At 34.4% G+C, this 25198-nt stretch overlaps 1 protein-coding gene across 1 annotated transcript; it reads right to left on the reverse strand.

The window, feature by feature from the left end:
* Positions 1-13061: 13061 nt before the first annotated feature.
* Positions 13062-23511, reverse strand: LOC128994562 (uncharacterized). The gene is made up of 3 exons (XM_054419207.1): positions 23241-23511; positions 19471-19656; positions 13062-13250 (listed from the first exon to the last, which is right to left on the reverse strand). The coding sequence occupies exons 1-3, from the start codon at positions 23509-23511 to the stop codon at positions 13102-13104; spliced, it is 606 nt and encodes a 201-aa protein (XP_054275182.1). The 3' UTR covers positions 13062-13101.
* Between the last annotated feature and the right edge of the window lie 1687 nt (positions 23512-25198).

The raw sequence follows: 25198 nt of genomic DNA on the forward strand, positions 1-25198 counted from the left end.
ACTACAACATAAAACCATAAAACGTCTTCTTGTATTGTTTTTAAGGTTACATTCTATACTTCTCGGACTAATAAGAAATTGATTTTTGCTTATTCTCTTTATGATTAAAACTGAGGAACCGAATGCGTAGGTTTGCTGCAATGGTAACTGCCAAAAAAGGAATTTTTAGTAAAAAAATATTAAAACAGATAATATGAAGCAGAACAAAAAGTCTTATCTATATAGGTTTCATGAATAATAATATAAATATTTACAGTAGACTCCCTCTTATCCGGACACCTTTTAACCGGACATCGGCTTAACCGGACTACACTCGAACGGAAATGACATCTCTTTAACCGGACAATTTTTATCAGCACATTGGTTTAATCGGACTAGATCGGCAGGAAGTGGGTGGTACTGTAACGACTGTTCTCGGGGGAAAGATTTGAGACCAGTGATCGCATGTCTAAATACAATGCTCTCCTAAATTTAAGTTGAATATCACCGTAAACGGTTCATTTTAATGAGTTTTTGGGGACGTCGGCTTAACCGGAAAACTCGTTATCCGGACTGGCCTTGGTCCCGAGGAGTCCGGATAAGAGGGCGTCTACTGTATGCTTATTCTCCATAAGATTAACATTGAGTTATCTCGGCAAGAAAACATACTAAAGTTATTACTTTCAATATCTCTGTAACAAATTGAAGCAGAACAAAGATTCAATATACTAAATTGTTATGTTTTTTTGTGTTTAAGCTAATGGTGAAAAAATAAATTTGAAATTATAACAAACTTTGTACAAAATATTAGAAAAACATATATTTGAGGTAAAAAATCTTATTTTTTAGCACATAATACCCTGAAAATTCATCTTTGGGTTACTTTGTCTGCCTAGTTTTCATATTTAAGGTTGGAAATATAGTTCTACATGTGTTTGCCAATTTTTTGTGGAAATCGGCTAATCCTGAACTATGAATCGACGAATTTGCAATCATTGTCGATTTGAGGGCCTCACGGCGGCCATCTTGGAAAAACCCGACTTCCGGTTGTCCGATTTTGGTAGACTTTTTTCCTGGTACTTTCTACACCTATTACTACCAAAAACCGTCGAAAAACCATTTGTTGGAATTTGTTCTATCTTAGAGGCTTTTTTGAGCTAAATCGACTCGTCTATTAGGCTACCTAGGATACAAAATCAATTATAGATTTTTAAGGTATAATCAAATAACGTCATGTTGAATGGTTTGTACTAAACTAAAATCTATCACAATAGTTTCAAACCTGTCAACAGTGTACTTTTCTAACTTATTTTTGTGAAATTATAATCAGGCAAATGGAAATATTCGCTTGGTCTGCAGGTTTGCTGTGGCAGGGGTATATTATTACTATTCACACAAAAATGTATCTAAAAATAATAATTCTCATAAAACACAGCATTCCACTAATATCAGAACCAGGCTCAGTATGGATCATAAATATAAGCTAATGACCTAACTGAGAGAATACTAAACTAATGATATCAACATGGTTTGTCAGTCCCATTTTAAGTAATGTTAAATTATATTTACATTCGGGAGAGTGACATAATTTATTTATGTTTATGATCCATACAGTTTCTGTTCTAATATTCGTGCAGTAATGTTTGAACCAGCTGTGTGGAATTGTGAAATCAAAATTCATATGACAGTTCGTTATGCTTGTTTACATTTTTAAACTTTGTAGGTGTGTTCTTTGTTACCATGGATACCATCAATCAATATTTGCTTTTACATCTCTCACCTCAGATTTTCGAAAGCCCACGGGGCAGAGTCCTAGGGTAATATCGAAGCGGGAATAGTTCTATACGTATCCTCGAGGCTGTAGCTTTATTTGTGTGCAATTTGAGCCCTGTCGGCTCAGTAGTTTTTGAGATTAGCTCATACAAACACACAGACAGACAGATAGACAGAAACCACACACCTCTTATTTATAATAGTATAGATAGATAGATATAGAAGATTTTTTTTGTTTCCATTTTGATAATGTTATACATTTTATCCTACCAAATAATTAATTGAATAAACCCCATTTTTTTACTTCGAAACACAATTAATTGCGTTTTGTATGTTAAGCCATTGTGTAACATTGTACAGTGTATACAGTAAACCGTACGTGATGTCACTCAGTATTTGCTTCAAAGAACCCCTTTATTCTCTTCCGCTTCCCCACGTAAACTGAAGCACAGGTGAAGCAATAGTACAAACTATACAAGGGAGGTAACCCGAGTTTCCACTAGACCGTTATCTGTCCGTCTAGACAAGTGCATTTTTCACGCTGCAGGTCTTCCGTCGCTGCACTCTGTTTGCAATCCACTCTTGAAGTTCATTCAATCAGAACCACTCAAGGCCTCAGTTCTTGTCACTTTCGTGGTTGTATTGTTTTGCCTAATCTGAGACCAATTGGACGCGTTGGCCCGTGGCTGAGGCACATCTCCAACCACGCTCCACTAATTGCGGGGATCGACTATTCACACCTTTCGATACAGTTTCCATTCCGTTTTTGTTTGTTGAAAAAAGCTTCGTATAAGACTGGGGGTCGGAGTGGCAGAGTAGTTTGGCTGTGGACTGTGTCAGAGTGTACTGGGACCATGAGGAGGTTATGTATTGTTGTGGTTTGTGTGTTGGTGGTTGTGGTGGCGGGAACTACCACGAGTGCCCAGGAGGAGGTGTTGCAGAAACCAGAGGTGCGCGACGAACCGAAGACTGTCAGGAACAACTCCGAGAAGGATTTCAGGCAGGTTAGCTTATATTGAAAATATGGTTGAAGCTCATGATGAGATAAGGAGAAATGGTATCGACACATTCTATTTGGTGTATAAAAGGCCATTAAAGTATAAATAATAAAACTATAACCCATTTAATTGATAAGTGATAGTCAAACTACATAATTATAGAGGGTCGATCTCTTTGTTAGCTAAACATCTTTTGGTTTTACGATTTTCAGATCAATATCAATATAAAACCTTTTGAAAACTAACTTCAATTTAGTTACCTACTATTTTTGTTCACGCATTCAAACCAGTTTATTCCCAAAAAGTATAAAATACATCATCATATAGACTTTTGCTTATCAGGGTATTAGAATTATAAGTCAAATATTTTCGCCAAGCTCAAGCAAGCAAGTACTGCAAGGACGATATATTCTGTTTACTTTTTTAATCCTGATGACAAAATATGAAAATTCAATTAAAATTGGGCAAATTTATTATGAGAGGTTGTCTAGTAAGTTTAAGCATTGCATTGCACAAGCGTAGTACGGGTAAGAGTTGTATAACATTAAAGTAATATAAGTAATATAACATAAAAGTAATATAAGTAATATAAACATTAAAATTAATATAAAATTGCTCCATGCATAAGTCAATGGTTCTTAGTTTTGCATGCACCGTGTAATTTTGAGATACATAATTATGTTCGCATTGATCCTGTTTAATAGTAATCGATATACAAACTGAGCAGTTGCTTAATTGTATAGTCTAAATTATTACTCAAGTGTGCAACAAAAATTAAAACGAATAAACTACCATAAGTTGTGCCTCTTAAGTTTTAAAACAACAAACGATTTAATCCCTTACAGTAATGGTAAAAAAGTAGGACTATACTCATCCAGTTAATTCTTATAATCATCATTAACAGTTTACAATACGAGTACAATTTCAGTTTGTCGTTGCTTAGAACTCGTAACATCAAAATAAAAAAAAATAAAACTTAAATGATGATACTGTATATGTATAGCCCCAGATAGTGTATTAAACGGTTACGAGCTGCTTTACCCGATACCCGTTCTTCGCAACGGGAAGAGGACACGAAAAGAATAATGAATGCGCTGTTAGATCGGCTGTATGAAACAGCTACACATTTATTACTTATTTTAGGAAACTATGCTAGTTAGAGTGGTAATTCTATTTGATTTAAATTCAGATACAGTGATTAAATTTCCTAGTCAACAATTACAGCGTAGGCTATAAAGAGGCACTGATGTGTGTTTGAAAATACTGCTACTCTATGATCTAATTTCTAAATATAAACTTATTTAAAAGAGAAGACCTACTTACTTGAAAACCCCTACTAATACGTCAAGTCAATTGATCCAAAAGAATTTAACAACATACTTCAGTGTAGTAATAAAATAAATTACTTGAATTGATGTTTCATAAAAAATAATATATTTTACCCTTATTCTTAAATTTTAGTCAAGCCAGGTTAGGATGTGGCCCATTATATAAATTACTAATAAAACTGCGAGCAAAATTCTACAAAACCTTTACTATCCATTAAACAACAAAAAATACAGCAAAAATTGTCTTAAAAAACACAAATTACTACAATGTAAATAAGGAAAACTCCTTTTAAGTAAAAACAATATACAGGCAGCTCTATCATTTCCATTAAACAATTGTTTCATTAAATTAAAATAATTTATACTTCGAAAGCATGTGAGTTGTACCTCTTTGGAAATCGCCCTGTGGGTCAGGGCTCTTGGGGAATTCGATCATACTAATAAATTTCAGCAAATCTGCATATTCTGACCTTCGTTTCGATGTTTCGTTTGTCTATATTATTTTTATTTGGTTAATTGTCTTGAACGATGACAACAAATTTGACTGTATCACTTTAATACTGTAATATATTAGATATTAGTAGAGCTAGACGTTTTTACTATTAGGAGATCGGAAGTATGTCTTGTAAGCCAAGTGTATTTGTAGTGTCTACACCAGCAAGTTTTTGAATGAAAATATCTTAATCAATAAGTTGAGGGAAATCGGTAATTCTATCAAAATTTTGTGAATATACCAGCTTGCAGAAAGTCACACCTGTCGCAGTCCGACACACCTAGATTAGCAACATACACATACACATATATCATCACACTTGTGTCATCACACTTAAACTTGTGTGTAACTGTAATGTTACACAGCATACAGAGCGTAATATTATGTCTTCAGTGCAACATACTAACTGAAATGTTGTTTTAGACTTGGAAGAAGTGTTTCCAGAAGTTCACCCCCGGCTGTGCCAAGTTGTTGCTGACTCGTCTATCACATCACCTCCCCCATGCTAAACTACAGATCGCTCCTGGTATTACTCTTCAGGTGGGTACTTGCACTTGTAGATCTAGCCATGTCTGAACACTGGCCACCATGGACAGAGCGTTGCATATCATATCACCTAGACACATCAGATCTAGTAGTCTCCATCACAAATGGCAGCAAAGATACTTTTTTTTTTTTTTTTTTTTTTTTTTTTTTTTTTGTTTTAAAGAGGTTGGCGGCCTCTTTTTACCTTGCATTTGCCCGTCCACATAGACTAAGCGCCCGTGCGTGGATCGTTTACAGCAAAGCAAGGAGTGAGCCGGTACAGTACAAAGGTGAACTGTCCTGATAAAGTGTTATCGGCAGTGACCAGGATCCGAACCCACGACATCGCTGCCTTGGGCCCGAAGTCCGCGACGCTACCGACTGAGCCACCGACTCACTAAGACTTTGGTTGGCCTATGTAATAAAAAGATTAAAGGGACGATAAATGCAATCTTTGAAAGAGGCCTACGTCATATCCAGCCGTTCATGGCCGCGGATTATAATTTGGATTAAAAAAGAACCGTGAAAACAGTTTTTTTATTTACAGATTTGTAAAATAGTCTCAGGTTTATTTAGTTTTGAGTGTAAAGTGAATCATTTTACTCACAGTGTTATTATATACAGTGACATTGTATGAATTAAGTTAACTTCATTAGTTAACACCATTATTAATCTACAAAAGAGGTAGTATGTATGTATATATCTGTATACCCTATGGTCTCAGACAGATTGTAATGAAACTTTCAGGCATTATTAAGCATTATTCGAGGATAGTTTGTGTGAAGTTTGCTATAGATCCGTCAAAAGATCTCCTCTCCAAAGGGTTTAATAGGATCCAATGTCAGACTTTTGGAACCACAATATTTACAAATAAATATAATTTAAAAGCAGATGTTTACTTTAACCAACTATTTGTGGGTTTCTAATAATCACAACATTCTGTATTAGTCATGACTTGAAATGGTGCCACACTGTTTCCACCGAATGCAGTACAGAAAACTATTTTACTTTTGGATAAGTCCAAATCTCAACAACGTTTAAATTCTCCACTATTAAATATGTAAATGTAAATAGTAAAAACCTTTATTAAAGTATTACAAACAATAAAAGCCAATACCTTAATATTTTTATCTTTTGTTCTATACCTACCGATTCTAACATAAATTATTAAGTGAATAATAACTGTACGTGCTATCTCAGGTATTCAAATGCCTTTCAATTTGTCATTAACCACAACATTACTGTCATTACAAGAAGGAACTCCAATAATACTAATGCGTAACTTAAATCCACCTAAGCTGTGCAATGGAACCAGACTGACGATAAAAAAATGACACCAAACTTGATGGAAGCAACAATCATCAGTGGCAAGTTTAACTTAGAAATAGTCTTAATTCAAAGATTACCGATGATTTCATCCGAATTACCCTTTCAATTCAAGCGACTACAATTTACTTTGCGTCTTGCTTTCAAATCACCATTGTAAGGCACAAGGGTAATCCCTGACTATCGCCGGTTTAAATTTAGGAAATGCAAGCTTTTCATACGTACAGCTGTATATTGCGTGATCACTTGGTGGTAGGTACGCCAAAAAACTTATACATTTATACACATAATGAAAATACCCCCCGCCGCAGCAAACCTGCCGACTAAGCGAATTTCCAATTTGTCTGAATAGATTTTCAATTTAATATATTTAAATAACATAAGGTTTAACGAGTACCTACGTTTGCTGCTACAAGGAAACTAATAAAGTGCGTTTTTTAGTAAAGTATTGATAGCTTAGTATAAAATAAATAAATTTGCCAAGTTTGATCAAAATATATCCATAAACAAGCAAACTTCAACATTTGACAATATTCTCCATAAGAATAAGATGGGAATTTACAATTTTCTTTATTTTCTCCGTTACCAATAACCGAACAAAAATACTTTTATATACTAAATTATTTGTTTTTTTAAGCTCTTTAAAAAAGTCTAAAGAGAAATTGGGAAATTTTGTGTTTTGAGGGTCAAAAGTGAGAAAAACCAATTTTTACCCCATAAAACCCCCCGTAAAGCCTTTTTCCCATGGTCCGATCATGCTGGTTCTCGGACTCATTCAAGTTTATCCCGCTTTACACCTTTAAACCAAATTTCATCAAAATCGGACAAAAATTACTCAAGTTATCGCGTTCACGGACGTATATATATATATATATATATATATATATATATATATATATGTATATATATATATATACATATATAAAATTTTGAACGAATGGTGTTTTTGGCCTCTGGGGACATCAAAATGAAAAAATAAATCGGTCCCGGGTCTAGGTCTTACCGTGCCACCTACGGTAATAGCTACTTCCCTATAGGAAAATTCGCTAAAAAAAACATTGTTTATCCGTAAAATAAATATTCTATTTTTGTTTTTGGTATACATTTTTATATTTATCGTAAAGAACAAATTACCATTTAAAATAATAGTTAGCGCAGCAACGCGCGCCGGGTGACGGCTAGTGAACTATATACATAACTATCAAACACTGTTAGTTGGCTGTGACCAAACAAGAGGTAAAGGAAAGAGAGGCGATTTATTTTAAGGATCTAATCTTGAAATACTATATGTATTATGTTTTAAGATTCATAACCACCATAATACACACTTTAAAAGAATATCTTCTCAATTTATACAGGAGAACCGTTTGAAAGTCTAACAATCCAATTTTGCATGAATCGAAAATCTAATCCCAAGTCCGCTTACAGGTTTTATTTTTTTGTAAATATGGTGGTGAAGTTAACCGAACAAAATCACTAACAAACCCGACCATTTAAAACTGTTGGGGAGTTAATTGTATGATATGGCATGTCATGCTTCCTACTATTTGCACGTAAAATGTAAAATAATTACCTCATCTAATACAGAACCACGGCGAGACAAAAGGCATCTCCACAGTCCCGACCTACTGAAACACGTGTTGCTCTAATTCATAATGTAGCGTCTGAGCAATGTTTATGTTTACACGTTTGTTATTACTGTTATTACCATGGCAATGAACATGCTGGCGTGACGTTGCCACTCACCAACCCCGCGGCGGCCTTGTGCTAGAGGAGGCTGTTTAAAAAAATATATCGCAAGTTTAACCATCGAACAAGCAATACAAAGATAACGCACATTCTACATTTTACTGTGTATTCACTTTACCATTTGTGCAGGCCAACTCGTCACACAGCTGGCCTCTAGAGCTAGCCGAGCTGGCAGTAGGCCTGGTGGCCAACCCGCTGGCCAACGTCTACAAAGTACACCACCTCCTAGAGGCTGTCACTGTCAGAGTGCGGCTGGAGGACCCGGCGCTGCTGCGGAGAGTCACTACACTCACTGAGGAGGTGGTGGACGGCATCGTCACTACCGGGGAGACAGGTCAGATTATCATTTCATTATTTTTTTCTAACATCCAAACTGCCTGTCATCGCGGACAAATCATCTGTGCAGTAAACTAAAGTCAGGGGAATAGGTCGAAGAGGGCAAAACCTAGAAGAGCCCTAAAGACTGTTCATTCCCTGAATGAGAAAGACAAAGAGGTCTGGAGGCGAGCTAGTGGTGTCTGCAATATCTGGCTTATCAGCACAGACGTAACCACTGAGTTACCTTGTGATGAGACGATAGTGTGTTCGAATACATTTTTGAGTTGCTAGATACATGCAATGTGAAATGTAAATGTAAGTCATTTGCAATGTGTTAAGGCTATGTGAATTAATTTGCAGTTGATCTGTTGAATGCTAGTTCAGAAACTAACATAATAAAAAAGGACATTTTCCCTCGTACAGTAGTGCATTAGTATTTATTCATTTGTATTTCTCCTTATACCGGTAGTTCAGTGTAGTTTCATGGATCAATAAGAAATATATTTAAAACAAATTAGAATATAACGTAGAAATAATGTAAGAATATAAATTTATAACAAAACGTAAACGTGTTTACGCCACACTATACTATTTTGACGAACTTCCCACGCAAGGATTTAGTCCAGAAAACAGCTGTTTGCCACCAGCTTAATCAAATGGGGTTTCATTGCGTACTACTGTACTGTAATGAGTTTTACCGGGCACCAATCAGCTGATTATACAGTACTGTATTTGGGTAACAATGAGTCGTAATAAACAAAAACACAAACTCTCTTAAAGGTTATTACTAGTGATTTTTAGTCCTTTAGTTGGTGGTAATATGTAAGGATTTGTACAGATTTAGTAGTATGGCGTAAGCTATCGTACGTCAACTCGTCCAAAATGTGTTAACCGAACTCGTCCGGTAAACACTTATTTTCAGGACTAGTCCTCAAAATAATTCCTATTTTCCTCAAACTAATATACTATCTAAAACGCAATGTAATGTTACAAACACAGAACATATATCAAATAATTTAAACAATCCATTTTTCCTAATAAAATAAAGAATGCCTACTAGTGCATTGCTTTTGTAAAATAGTTGCCTCTGTATGCTAAAAAGATATATTATCCTATTCTTAAGCCTAAAATAGATATTGGAATATACATGTTTTTAGAGATAGGATCATTTCATAATTAATACCCATTTTGAAGTTATGCCTTCTATTTAAGCTCAAACTTACATAGTTTGTACCACGAATACTAGTTAAGACCCGTTATGGATCATAAACATAAACAAATGACGTTTTTGGCCCAAAAGTAAACAAAACCATATGTTAATTAATGCTATTAGTATAGGGGTTTTGTCTACTTTCGGGCCAAAAACGTCATTTGTTTATGTTTATGATCCATGTGGTTTGTACACTTTCGATTGTTGCGAATTTAAACAGGTGATAAAACAATTGACCATATACCCAACCATATACCCAAGCAATAACAAATGCTTGTTTTTTATGTCGGCAAAATCCTAAAAGGAAGAAGTAAACAATACTTTTGCATTGTAAATTTTTTTTGCGTAGGAAACAATGTAATGATGAATTTTAGCCCGTGAAAACTTATAACGAAAACGGTCGATTTCACAGTAGTGTAACAAAGTAGTCTACTTATAGTATCTAGAGTCAATGGTTTCATCAATGGCTATACACAATGAGCTGTTTGGTGAAAGGAACCCGCTAACTATCAGTGAGACACTCGGGTCATTGGAATCAGCTGTTTATGACTTTTATGAAATTACAATGCTCCAGGTAAAGCAACTTTCTCTAAAAAATGTGGAGAATCCGTTCTCACGACGCGGCTTAACCTTTGACCCATCTGATGTTTTATCGTAGCTCTAGGATAACCTTGCCCTTCTACTGTCGGTGGTAAAAATAGCTTGAAAACTCAACCCATTAATCTTTTACTGTGTCGTAAACTCGATGGGAGTAGCCTACGTGCTAAAAGCCTACAATAGAAAGCTGAAGCGTAAGCGATTAAACACATTACTGTGTTTCTTATATGTAATTTTGGAGCCAGCCAAAAAGTAATGGTTTTATATTTCAATATGCTTTAGTCACAGTAGATTAAGTAATCAAACATCAAAGTAATGTTAAAGTTGTTTTCTTTTTAGTGTACAGTACTACTACATTAATTATAGTAATTCAGTAAAATCATTGACAAAACTGATATAATTAAGCTACTGCTAAATGCTAAATGATTATTCAAGATGCTACCTACATAAAGTCGACGACGTATAGACAACATAAAATAACAGCTCCTCAAGTGTTGTTTTATCAAAAGCTTTCATATCTTTGTAACTATCAATCACCTGTAACTTATGATTGGTATGCATTGTAAGTTTATATGTTCTAGGATTGGCTCAATTGAATTTAAAGTACGAGGTTGCCACAAAAACCCCTATCAAGGTAAACATCAAAGTAATATTTTTTTTCTTTTAAAACGACTAAATTTATGTTTGATGAAAATACCCAATAAAGAAATTTAAACTTTGTTTCCACACTTAAGAAACGTGTGAGCCTATATAAACATTTTGCATTATTTATACTATTTTAGTGAATTGAAATTGAGACAGCTAATATTCGGCGTTGTTTCCGATAGTACAAAAATGGCTTTAAAATGGTGTACAATCTATTGGGCTTTGGATTTAACAATTTTGAGGTGCCTTTCCCCAGCTTGTGCTTGTCCCTGGTGAATTTGTGATAAATGTCATATCCACGTGGCGTATGCTGAGTTAAGTTTTACGGGTATAATCCGTAACAGGTTAGTGTGATCTACTCTATTGTCTTTCCCTGTATATCAATTACACACCAAATACAAGTCTTATACCATAAATATATTTTAGGTTTTGTTTCAAACGAAGATGAATAAACATTAAGAAAATAATGCAATTTTAAATTTGCATTAATACAATGATCGTTTGCAAATTTGGTACCGTATATGCAGTGTGTAAGCGTTAAAGGAACAATAACAATTTAACTGTACCGTACAACATTATTGTCCTTATCTATAATATCTATTTCAGCAACAATATTCATACATGATAGTTGGGTCCCCTCGTAAGTGAGTACCAGTCTTTGCACCTGTTCGTTGTTCGTATAACATTTGCACATTAAAACTGGAAATTCTTTGGCTATCGGATGCTGAGCCATACTTGGTCACTTTCTAGTACCGGTAGGCTACTGTATGTCTAATCTAGGTTTGTTTGTTCTGTATACAGAAGGACGCAAGAAGGGATACGGTGGGGCGATGTTGTGGTCTGCGGGGGCGCTGGCCGCCGTGGGGTTCGCCTCCCTAGCAGCGGTGGCAGGCAAGGCTATGATGGCGTCCATGATGGCGCTCATGTTGGCTGGGATGACGGCGCTCCGGGGTACCGGGGGCGGCGGAGGAGATGGCGGAGGCAGCAAGTACTCCAACGTGGAGATAATCAAAGCTCCGGCGCACTTCGAGCTGGCACCGGCCCCTCACTACGAGGGTGGACACGCGTTCGAGCACGACCACTACTACACGGCTCCGGGGGGTGGCCAGGCGTACGAGTACGGCCGCATGATGACCGTGTCACGCCCCACCGGCGACAGGACGGTGCTGGTTAACTACAACACACCTCCGACTCAGTAGTTAATATGTACACTATTTCAACTTTGAATATAATACTATTTATTTTTCTGTACAATTTGTTTTAATTTAAGCTTCCATCATTGATCCGTTCTTAAAATAAAAATAAATACTCAATGGGAAAAATTACCATACGTAACTTACATAGAAACGCCGAAAAACAGCAGTAGGTGTAGGTTGGTGAACATTGGTGTTTACAGGATTGTTTCCACACCAACAAAACCTTACATACATTCCTTATGTACATGTGTCCCCAAAGAATGTTTTCATAAAATAGAATAAACCATAATATACAGCGTATAATATTTGTATATGGAGAGAGGAGACTCTCAATCCGATGTTAAAATTTTAGCCAGTTTATGAATTAAATGCGTTAGCTTCATTGACCCACTGCCTGAGTGTGTTGATGTTTTAACTACTGTATCAAATACAATACTTTCTAACGTATACAGACTTTTGAACCAAGCTAAACTGGAAGGACAATTGGAGCGAAACCTGTATTGGTTCAAAGATTCAAAAGCTAAAAGAGAAAAATGTCATTTTGACATTAGCACACTCATTCAACTATGTTTGATTCGAATAAAATATTGGCTAAATCTAGTTTATATAGATGGCATGTCTCTCAGTATACAAAATCAATGATATATTTCATGTAATCCATGGTATCGATCACGACTCGCTCAGACAGAAGCTACGGGAGATCCATGGTAGGTGGTCCGTGGTCTGAGCAGACGTGCTACCGTTGTCACAGCTGCAGTCATGATAGCTTCCTACCACTGACCTTTTTCCGATTTGAATTCATCACGAACCTTTATTCACGATTAGAACTCCATAATATTCTCACGAAGAAGAGGAAGTCCAAGTATTAAATGCAGTCATTTGTTATAAAATTAACTTTACTAACAATAAATACTAAAGGTCGTAGTCAGTCATTAACGTGTTGCTGATCGCTGATGTGTGAAGTTCATGATGTGTAAGCGCGGTACACGATGTGTTGTGCTGAGTCACTCCATCCCCCAGCCTCTGGTGGCTGCTCCCTCCGCCACTGGTGATGATGATGGCTGGGTAGCCCTGAGACTACCACGTGCTGCGGCGCTGCCGCCCCCTTGGACGCTGCAAATAGTATATACCCATTAATGTAGTTAAATTATAGTGGTGAGAATTTGTGTTTCTTTCCTTTAAAATTTATTTCTTTGAAAAAGTTGTACTGATAATTTTGTTGATGTTATAATTAAAATGAATAAGTGTAGGTTCAATAATAAGTTTTATACGCTTCCAATGATTTTTCCTGACAATGGATTTGCTGAAAGATGCAGTAATAAACAAGAAAATCCTAACTTTATGTATTACACTTCAACATGAAAAAGAATAAATTTCTTCAGGCCTTAATATTATAATGGTTTATCTCGGGGAGCAAGCTAGTGGGTATAGCGCGGGACTTTAGTCCCTGAGGTCCCAGGTTCAAATCCCACCAAATCACCAATGAATTTTATGTATGTGATAGTGCTGCAAAGGTCTAGCCTGAAGTAAAGTGAAAAACATTCCCAAGCTCGTGCCTAGTGTCTTATGAAAACAATAGATAAAATGGTTATTTGGTCTTCATTAAATTAGAGTAACAGTTGGTTTCATTTGCAGTATGAACTGCACTTAATTACTCTATTTTGTAGAGTTGTAACATAATTACTATTTTCTTGTACAACTGTGTTTGAATGATTATCGTTTATGGAAAATAGCTCTAAATCTCTAAGAGATTTGTTGAAAAAGGTTGTAAGTGTAGATAATGTAAGAAGTTTGAATGGCAAAAATCGATAACACAAAAGGTCAAGGAAAAGTGGATTTGTTTTGATGGTTGATTTCAACGCTTGGAAACATGACATTCTTAGCAAATCTTGGACATAAATTATTAATATTTAATTCTAGCAAACGGGAATTCATATTAATTTAATGAAATAACTTGATGAAAGAACTACCTATCATATCATATGATAATGTTGAAACACTTTATCCAACTGTAAATACAAACCGTACTATTACCATCTATTGTAGAAACAACATGTCATGGTAATTTCTTATATTTGGTTAAAACTCTGTTTCATATTACATTTTATTTTAACTAATGCCATATTTGGACTAACAACCTTCTAGTTAAATCTTGCATGGATCGGCGTTGTATGTAGTATTTATTTGAGTGAATTAAACAAGTGATCTATTAAATATCTGAGATGTGTTCAAAATATATAACAATAACAATAATATTAAAAGTACATTCCATTAAAACCCGTGTAGAATATGATCATGAGATTATGAATAGCCTGGTTGCAGGGATTCATTTAAAGTATCTTGGTAATATTTACTGCTCAAGAGTCGGTTAATACTGTGGGTATTTAATTTAAAATGTTTATGATTTCAGTTAAATCGATTTATTCAGGTGAATTATTACTATCTATTAACAATTTTTTAAGACATTTTTAAGATCACAGTTATTAGAACAGATATTTATTTGAAAATCACATCGCCTTCAATAGCTTCAATAGGATTTCTCGAGTGCAACACGTTCAAGAAGTACAAAAAGCATTGACATTTGCGAAGGCGGAGAATGCTTTGTGTTGATTAAGAATAACACACTACATCGAGCATTAAAATTCCCTTAACCCTCAATAAATTGACAAATCGAAAATAATGTCGAATAGTAAATGTAAACAAACTATACAATTTATTTTCAAACTATGGACCAATACATTTTACGAGATATTTTGCTTATGGATACATACATATATCAGTAGTACTATACAAAGGTGAAAGGCTATTGTTAACACAACTTATTAAACACGATTGGACGGATTAGATAGGTGGACCATTGGTAACCCCAGACCATTAGATAGGTGGACCATTGGTAACCCCAGACCATTAGATAGGTGGACCATTAGTAACCCCATTTGTTTATTAGATAGTAGTGTACTATTAAATATTCTTGAATAATTCAGTACGATTTTAAACTTTTCAAGCTAGGTTTACGTTTCTGAACTAAAATGAATATCAGTTTGCTTCTGAGAATTAAAAAAAGAAAAACGAAAATGCAGAGATCTCTGACCTGAAGTATATGTTGAAAACTACTTGACTAAACGTGTCAAAATTATAAATTAAGAATATTGACAATAATTTTAAAACACAAATATGTGTTAGTAACGCAAAATTAAACCAGTTCATAAAGGGTTCTTCACTTCTTGATGGATATTTTTGATTATTTTGACTGTTAGACATAACGCCTTCTGTTGTTCGTCGTAGCCACACCACGCCAGAGATGTGGGATGTGTATTGATATTTGTGAAGGCGCAACAATCTGTATGCAACAATTGTTCAGTCAAGTTGCCTTTGTTTTTTGTATTAATTTTATATGTCTTTGTTTTAACAATCCATCTGCGATTCCCATCATATGACCATATGTTGATTTTCATTGTTGAATTCATTCGTCTCGAATCACCGCTCATAACATCACGCATTCATTTTTCTCGTAATAAATTATACTCTTTTATACCAAACCTATCGACTTTTTCCTCTCTAATATAAATACACCGCACAACATTAGTACATATTTTCGTATATATATTCGTACATAATATATTCGTATGTATATTCGTCTAGACCCAAAATACAAAATCCCACTACAGTATTACATCTTAAAATATCTTTGCTTTGCACTAGTCTTGCACATTAACAAGAAATTTATGCATTGACCAGAATATGCTTATTCCTTCATTGTTTCGGCATAGCCCATGGCCCTATAATTAGCTGCTTTACGTGTGTTTGCTACTACACCTAAATAACTAATGTCTTTTGTTATGTGAATATAAATATCCAAATTACTTCCAAATGCTGTACATTTAACACGGTTACGTGTCCTGTGAATAGGAGTAATATAGCGGTTTTATAAAAAGCGAAGATATTTATTAAAAACCAGGCCACGAAATGAGGATTTGAACATTGTTAAAGCTTGAGGGCTATCACATACTGTTTAATTGGGGTATTTTCCAAATAAGACAACATTTTCAAAAACATGTTATCTTAATTGAAAGGTATTTTTTTATATTGGGAAAGTCCTATTCTCAAATACGAGCAATGTCTGTTGTTTGTATGTCTGTCTGTAATATATATCTCGAAATCGGTTTTGACTAAATTTTGGAATTAGGGACTTATAGCCCTAAAAACGTGATTGGTGACAGCCACTACCTCAGGAAAATTCGTTTTTCGCCACACAACTCTTTTGAAAATGTAAAAAAATTACATTGGCCTTATGGGTTGCCAAGTAACTATGTTGGTTGAACAAAATAACAAGGAAAAAGTAAACAAAACACTTGTAGCATGTGTTGATAACTATCCACAGTATACTAGCAAATTACAAAATACAGTACAAAGGGAAAAACATCAGTTGTATATATTAAGCAAAAATTACACTTAAGATTTGATTGTTTATGGATGTTCTAACTAAAGGTATTTAAAAACTAGGGGAAGAATATGGTTGTAATTTTAGGAATGGATAATTTTTGAGATAAGAAAGTTATTGGTGGACCAGTAGGCCTATTGCTGGGAACTGCGAGTGTTGGTGAAAAAACTAATTTGGTAACTAAAAGTCTTAGCACTGGTGTGGTATTAGATCGAAAAATTTTTATGATCAGAAATAGATTTGATCATATCATTATAACAAAATTCCAAGTAAATTAATTAAATCTGGGAGTTTAAATCGACATGAAACATTTACCTTATACTAAATCCCAATGAAAAAAATGAGATCGAATCTTAGTATCTTCAGAAGTAGTAGTGCAAAAGCGAAAAATCGTTGTCACGAGCATTTTAAACTAATATGATTTTGTTTGAATCATACTTTTATCTTCTATCACCTGTGAGTGCAAAAGTCGAACAACGGGTTTCAATGACTAGACTCCCCTAAAAATTCTGTTTCGAGGGTCACTTAAACTTAGTCAAGATCATAAAAGTGTATCTTATTTTTGTTTAAAATTTCATACTTCTACAGAGTACAACTTTACAGTACAGAGTTGTTTATTTTTTCTGCGATAAAATGTATATGGTATGTAATAAGAATGTTTTTCGTAAATAATAAAATGTCTCTGTTTACGATATTGTTTTAACTATTTAACCCAATTAACCACAACCGAGCAAGGCTCGGTCCCCCGGTACTATTGTTTAAAAGACAACGACTACCCGGCTTCTCTTCTGCATGGGTATGCAGTTCTGTAACGCTATGAATGAAGAACCTTCTGCTGTTTTGGATGCAAAATTAAAATGCTTGCCAGCAAGCCAATCCCAACGACTAACTGCAACTGTTTTGCTGTTACCTTTCCTTACTTCGATTGTTTGAAATCTGAGGTAAAAGCTTTACCGTAATAAACAACGCTTTCAATTTAACCCGTAAAACTTACCGATCCATAAAACTTTAAAATGTGTATACGTGTATGTTTTATACGGTTTATTGTGTGCGTTACAGTTAAGCGAATGGTTTGTGGCAGTTCCAAGTACTCTTTAGTCTTGGCATGCAATATTTTATGTTCTGCCTATTTTTGATGCTCTTTATGATACGTTTTAACTAGTACTTGATACATAACGCATGTTGATAACGCTAATGAACTATATGAAATCCCGCTCATATCAGTACGGGGCACATGGTGACGAGCAGGTTATAATATTCAATATACATAGATGGGCAAAGGATGTGTTTGCTTGTAAATGTATAGTTTAGAAATTATACTGTGATTAAATGTATCATTTTAGATTTTAAAACATAGAATTCAATACTATCAGAACTAATCTAGTTGGACAAATGCAAATGCTAACAAATGTTGGAACAATTAATTACGATGCAATTAATTGAGACTAACGGCCTATATTGTATCCGTGCAAACGAAGGCCACACTGAAATAATAATAATATAATAACTAAACACAGAATAATAATGAGAAGTCCACTACATCGCTCATTGTGATGTGGCTACCAAACTTTATTATTTTAATGTTTTATCATAACGATATTCATATGGTATTTCAAATTCAAAGATTGACCAAACAAAAATCAGAGATACTGGCAACGTTTTCATTTGGAGTAAAATGCCACAGCCGATACAGGTAAGAATAAAAATATGTGCGTGGCGGTAATGTCCTTAGATTTTTATTTCATTATAATTTTTATGTTGAATACTAGCAAACAAAGGTGATATAATGAAGGCAAATGTTTATGAGGAAGTGTATTGAATTATTCGACCTACATTTTATAGTTTACAAATCGCAATATAACTTCATCCTCCTCCTTACAGTTATTTAGGTCTTGTCTTGACGAAATCAGCTGTGACCTCACAAGATGGTGGGATGTGTCACAAGATGGCCTGGTTATTCTATCTCCAAGATTCAATCCATCTAGGTGTTCAGATGGGCCACCCATGACATTTATTATGGTTTGATATGCTTCCAAGCTAACCAGCCCCATCATCACAAACAACACCAAACAGGCCAAAATCATTTCGAAAACACTTGAATACTTGGAAATGGTTTACTTTATAAATTTGGGCTCATGGACTCTTGAATCTTTCCAGGTCTGAAATTTGTCTCCATAGATACTGACTGAGATAAATTGCTATGGAATAAAATGGTTAAAGAATTTTTAAGAAACCCATTATTTAGAAAATTATCTTTTTCATACCTCAAATTATGAGTTGAAATAGAGAAATCTTTGGCAAAATGTCAGATTATAAGTTTTCATTGTAGGATTACAACTTCAGATAACATTTTTTTCACGAAAAAAAAATCACATTTCATATAATACAGTAGTTCCCTCTGATTATACGTTACCGCATCGCCAGAAACAAGCTTGCGCTTTCTTAATGCAGTTCTTTTTTCACTGCTTAAGAAATTGCGAGATTGTGTTGACACATGTACTTTTATGTTAGGCTAAATTGACTGTGGGTTTTATATAGAGAGTTGTCTTTCCTTGTAGAGTGATTTCACACAAAGGACGTCTGTTATGATATGATTTATAGAATAAATGCAAGTCCTTAAGAATTTAACATTATAAGGGAACTCAAACCTTTAATTCACTAAAACTTAATTTTTCAGAATGTTGTTATTATCTACAAATCCTTTTTATTATTAGGTTATTTTAGGTTGGGTTAGGCCAGATAAAATTAGAACCAGGATATTACTTAAAACTTCAACTATGTGTTGTTACATGCAAATTATATAGAGGTAGGGTAGTGAACTAATGGAAAAGGCCCTTGACATTCAACAAGTCGTGTGTAAGTATAGTATAGCGTAAATGTAAATATGCATACCTGAAGCAACAAGGCCTTTTATGCCAATGATGCCGGCCAACAAAAGAGCCATAAGGCTAAGAGTGATTCCCTTCCAGGCTGCAAACAAAGCCACAGCCACTGCACCGGGCAGCACAACACCCAACAGAAGTGTCTTCATCCACAGAGCCATGCGGGCCATCATCTTGTGGCGCTTGAAGTGTCTGCCTACAAACAATACACGGTTAGAAAGTAAAATAAACTTGGGATAAATATGAGAAGGCATCGATAAAATACACAACCTTTTCATTTGACAGCACAACTCGTTTATTCGAACGAGTTAGTGAACCCGCATGATCAGGCTATGGGAATAATGATTTTTTTGGGGGTTATGGGGTAAAAGTTGGGTTTTAATACTGTTCACCCTAAAAACATAAAATGACTCAATATCTTTCCAAAACGATTTGAAGGAATAAACAAAATTAAATAATACTAAGGGCAATTACTGTCCTTTACCTCCGTGGCAATACGGCCTTATTAACCATTCCCTATGCTGTGCACCATTCTAAATACTTTCCTTCGTAGTCGCGGTATTCCCCTAAAACGATACATTTCAACCCTGCATTACCATTCTCACTTAAAAACAGAACACTAAAATCAATAAACAAACAAATACGCAATGCTTACATCAGCTGGTATATTTAAAACAGCTTATAGAAACACTGTAGAAGTACTTAAAAACGACTGGATCTTTGACGGCCTGTGAGGCAGAGCAGGGTTGATTTTTGACACTTCTGATATTTTTACCGTCCTTGGACCTTAAGCTTTAAAATGAATCCTAAACAACCATTATACCTTTTTTGTAGCTCGAGATATTTTGTGGGGGCCGATTCTCTTACGGAATTAAATATAGATAGTATATTGAAGCGTTGTTGTATGTTAAATGGTTACAAAGAGGGGAAAAATCAAGTTAAAAATGCTAGTGTTATTCTTATGGAAATACATAAACCGTTGTAGTAATCACTGAAACATTAGATATTTACATTATGATTAGAATGTTGTTTATGATGCAATTTTGTTTTGTTCTGGCATGCTGTCGTTGTTAGTGTGCTTGTTAATGGATACTAGAGGTCGCCCAGTGGTCGAAACTCGACCAAAAATATCTAGGCCTACATTTGGATTTTTTAGCTAGAAGCGGTTTAATTTATGTTGAAATCCTTAAAGATGAACCTTTTTGGCTGTAGTGAGTGTGATCATGTGTTAAAAGTTCAAATGTAAATTTTTGAGGATAAATCAAAACAAACAAATTGGCATGTTGTCAATTAGGGACAATGTTTTATTACTTACAAAAGAATATTCATTTAAGATTAAAAAAAATAATTTAGTAAATGGCATTGTCTGTTTTATCAGAAAACATTCAGTATTTAGGCTACTGCATTTTATAAACCAAACTCGAATCTTGCTATCTTGGCTATCGTAAAACGTTTCCCTCTTTGGTACCTGGTAAACTTTTCAGATTGCATAAGTGAATTATTAGCAATACAATTTTGCTGTTATTTATACCTAATTTAAGTGGATCAAAACTTAAAACTATAGTTTATTAAGGTTCATCTCGTCATTTCAAGAGTATATAAGAGTGTGTATAAGAGTGTATAAAATCCTTAAAAGGTGGGTCTGGGTCTTAAGATATTTTCAAACAAAACGTAAATCATCATTATGTCCCAACAGTTTATCATATGTGTCCCAGTCACAGCAACTACATTATTCTAATAATATAATGATCGACATAAGTTTTGCAATAAGATGCAATATTGTAATATTTGCTCATGTTAAATTAATAATTTTCAAAGCAACCATCACTTAATTTTGAAGACAATAATTAAATAACAATTTATTAATGAATAAATTGTTATTTAATTATTGTCAACTAATGAGTTGATTTGGATCACGTCTTTATTTCACAGTAAATATTCTTTAATGACCAAGTGATTTTATTAAAGTAGAGTAAGTACTGTATATTAAACTATCGTCAACTAAAAGAATATATTATGCCAGTTTGTTTGTTTTGATTTAACCTCAACATTTGAAACGTCGTATGAACACATGATCACACTAAAAAAGTCCATCTTCATCCAACTGTGGAGGACATCCAGTGAATCAAATCTGGACGTCATCCAAAGATTCAAATCTAAAGTTCTAAGGCACATTCTCCAGGCACCATGGTTCGTTAATAACGAAATGCTTTACAGGGACAGTCGAACCCCAACGGTCAAAGGGGAAATTTCAAGGTTAAGTTACAAATACTTCAAGAAATTAAAGTACAGTACCACACTAACTACCTTGCTTTAAATTTATTGGAGAACAGCAACTGTGTCCAGAACAGATTGAAAAGATGCAATGTTTTGGACTTAAGTTGTTGTTTTTAGTGACAAAAAATGCAAAGTGTGTGTGTTAGCTTTATTGTTAGTTTAAGACTAACTACTGTATTTAAATTTTATCATATTTGCTTATTGTTCTATTTTTCTTGAATAGATTTTAAATTAAATAAAATGTTTAAAAAATATATATTCCACCACAGCTTAACCACTTCTAGCTAAAAAAATCCAATTGCACTGTACAGGCTTCTCTACTTTTCACCCCGCACTGTAAATAAAACATGTGATTGGAATTTCTTACATTTGTTTTGATTTGTGTTTATAACTCGTTGTTATTTCGTCACCAGCATGGCAACCCATAAAGCCCATGTTAATTTTGTTTAATTTCAAATTCATTTTTCGTGCTTATTTTTGAGCCTATTTTAATTTTTAAAGGGATTCTGCACATCTACAGGAAAATATCTTTCTAACAGTATGAGTAGATTTTCCCTGCAATGCACGCGAGCTGAGAATAAAGGTTTTAAAGAAACATGCTTGCCTATTAATATATAGATAGATATCTGAATAAAATTTGGAAACTTTGTTTATTTCATTCTAAGCAATCAACATTTCGATAAAAACACACCTCATTAAAAACAACACTACCTTCCCTGTAGCAACAAACCTAAGTGCTCATTAGCATAATATTTTTAAAATATGAAATAAATCTGACCATTTAACGGAATATTTTAGTGGAAACTTATACAGGTAAAAACAAATTCGCTTAGTCTGTAGATTTGTTGTGCCGGGGGTAGCCTATTTAGTGTGGTTATGTTATAAGTTTTAAAAAGCTTTTTTCATAATTTTTTCAAATAATAAGTGGTGAACCGTCTCAGTTTGCCACTGAAGTCAGTGGGTGTAATAATTATGTACATAATGTTTAGTCTTATTGTCTATGAGCCATCCTATAAAATAGAACAATGCATTTAAAATGTAGCTAACTATATACAACTCTATACCTAAATTGAATAATCGTAGCATGTTCATTGCAAAATTTTTTATCACAATTTTGATAGTAATACTCTTGCTCTTACTTATTCCATTAGGGGCTTAGAGTAAGAGTGTAATTGAGTGGGATGTTTTTTAAATACAACACTATAATAATACGGTGCAGTATAATTTACTTCATTAAGATGCATATTTTATGGTTTGATGGTCATCTATTAGTTGATTAAGTAAGTGAAAAATATGTTATGAGTATTCATTACTGCAACTCAACATAGTTTTATTTGATTTGTTATGAATGATTTATCCCAAGAACAATCTACGAAGAACTACTAAAGACGCTTCTTTATCAAAATCAAGGTTAGAACATTTCATAGTAAATTTAGTTAGCATTACTACAAGCAAAATTTATTTTAGCACGTAAAGTAATGTCATCAATTAAGAAGTCCTCACCTTCCTCTTCATCTTTGATCCACTCTCGTAATTCCGTAACGAACTGTTTAGTCGCGGCAACGAGCGACTTCGGTTCTATCCCAGCGTCGAAGTCTCCGGTAAAGTTCGCTTTCAGGACATCCTTGAGGCCCTCCACCAGTAACTCCCCGATGTTATGCTCCCTGGGCCCACCCTGCACCTTCACACCCACGTCCTTGTCTAGTCCTAGACCCACAGTCCGCGCCCATGTCCCTTGCAGAGCACACACCACCAGCAGGCTGAGGCAGATCATTGTAGTCACCCACTGAGTCCCTGCAGACTCTCTGCCATCTTAAGTATGGCTAATTAGGTCCCCCCTCTAGTTGACAAGTTACTTGGGATGACTGCGACGTTTGCACGACAATATCAATATTGATTGATGGTTAGCATACAATCAATCTTAAGCATCCTTTGGAGTTTGTTAGGGAGGGGAGACCCATCATCATCTCATCAACTTGTTCGTGTGTAGCATGCTACTTTCCATTGCTCATCACTTGAGTGTGGTTCACGGGTGGCCTGTTGTATATGTTTAAATAAATATCACCACTTCGTAAAAATTTTTACTTCTGCACAATTTTAATAAAATAAGACTTTATTATAGTTCACCGGTGATTGGTATGTTTTCAAAAATAATAAATATCAATATTTATGAGGGCATTGTACGTTTCAAAAATGTTTAACACGTATGTAAATTTATTAAGTTATTTACATGGTTCTACGAAACAATCGTATTTTCTGTTCGTGTGGTTTCTTTTAGAGCTCTGCAGTTCAATCTCTATAAAACTTAATATTTAATAAAATTTTAAATCTTTTTTAATACAGTTTTTTAAAACTCACGCATCAGCACTAATTGAATTCTGATTATAGCTATAACAAGATAGACATTTGAATATAAAGTAGGCTAAACACTCCATAAAACATTGCATGAGATACTTTCAATTTTGGACTATTTATTTATAGAAAATTCCCCCTAAACTTCGGAAATGAATATTATATATCCATTTTAGCTTGAATTACAAGGAGTTTTTCATCTTAGTTGATAGAATCTTCAGTATTAATTAATCATAATGTCTTTGCAGCATTTACGATCGGAAAAACCTTAGAAATTTTTCGTATCCTTTTAATTCTGAAATAAATTAACTGATTTCAAGTTCAAACATATCTGTAAGGTTAATTATAATGTTATACTAAGAATAGAAATTCTATGTCATATATAACGCAAGAATTATCACGCATTTACCGTGACCTATTTTATCCACGGGAAGTTTCTCCATTGTCAATATCTATGTCAAACAGATTCAGCAACAGTCTTGTTGATGTTGATAGCTGAGGTATTATTAATGTGATGCTGCAGTACATTACTGGTAATGGTGATGACACCAAGTGGTATGTAAATGTTGATCTTGACTTTGGTACCCATTAACCATTACCTCTCCTCATGCAAATGTTCTAATGTCCTGCATCTCATGTAACGGTCAACTACACCGTGCCACGTGTAGGTGGCAAAATAGTCTCATGGATTTTTGTTGTAGATCTTACAAAAGCGAATACGACAAAAAAGGCGTAATGTAGTAATTTTGTATATTGACATTTATTCGGTCTCAACTTACGTTCAATTATACGTCAAATACAATACTTTACTGACATCTTAAATTAATGTCATTCGAAACAAAGGAAGAATAATTAAAATATGAGCTAGTACACTGATGATTTGAAAAATAATGGTCTTATAGGTTAAACAAACTATTAAAAACTAATATTTTTTGTTGAAACACTTAAGAAAAGAACATTAAAGCTGCCTTACAAGTGCTTAAAGATTATATCTTATTAGAAAATTGTGTATACTTTGCATCTATAAATATACAATATTGCGAAAAAACTGAGAATTTACGGTTCAGAAACCTTCAGTTCGGTCTTCAGTTTGATCTTTCAGTATGGTT

Source organism: Macrosteles quadrilineatus, unplaced genomic scaffold, assembly GCF_028750875.1.
Source record: "Macrosteles quadrilineatus isolate MER2022 unplaced genomic scaffold, UCM_ALF_1.0 Scaffold_1__1_contigs__length_201487025, whole genome shotgun sequence".
NCBI classification, from domain to species: domain Eukaryota; kingdom Metazoa; phylum Arthropoda; class Insecta; order Hemiptera; family Cicadellidae; genus Macrosteles; species Macrosteles quadrilineatus.

Bases quoted from the DNA above. Each gene is read 5' to 3' on its own strand.
- LOC128994562 (XM_054419207.1), bottom strand. From the start codon at position 23,511: ATGATCTGCCTCAGCCTGCTGGTGGTGTGTGCTCTGCAAGGGACATGG. The intron at 19,657-23,240 runs GTGAGGACTTCT...TATTGTTTGTAG, and splicing joins GATCAAAGATGAAGAGGAAG to GCAGACACTTCAAGCGCCAC. The intron at 13,251-19,470 runs GTATGCATATTT...TACTATTTGCAG, and splicing joins AAAAGGCCTTGTTGCTTCAG to CGTCCAAGGGGGCGGCAGCG.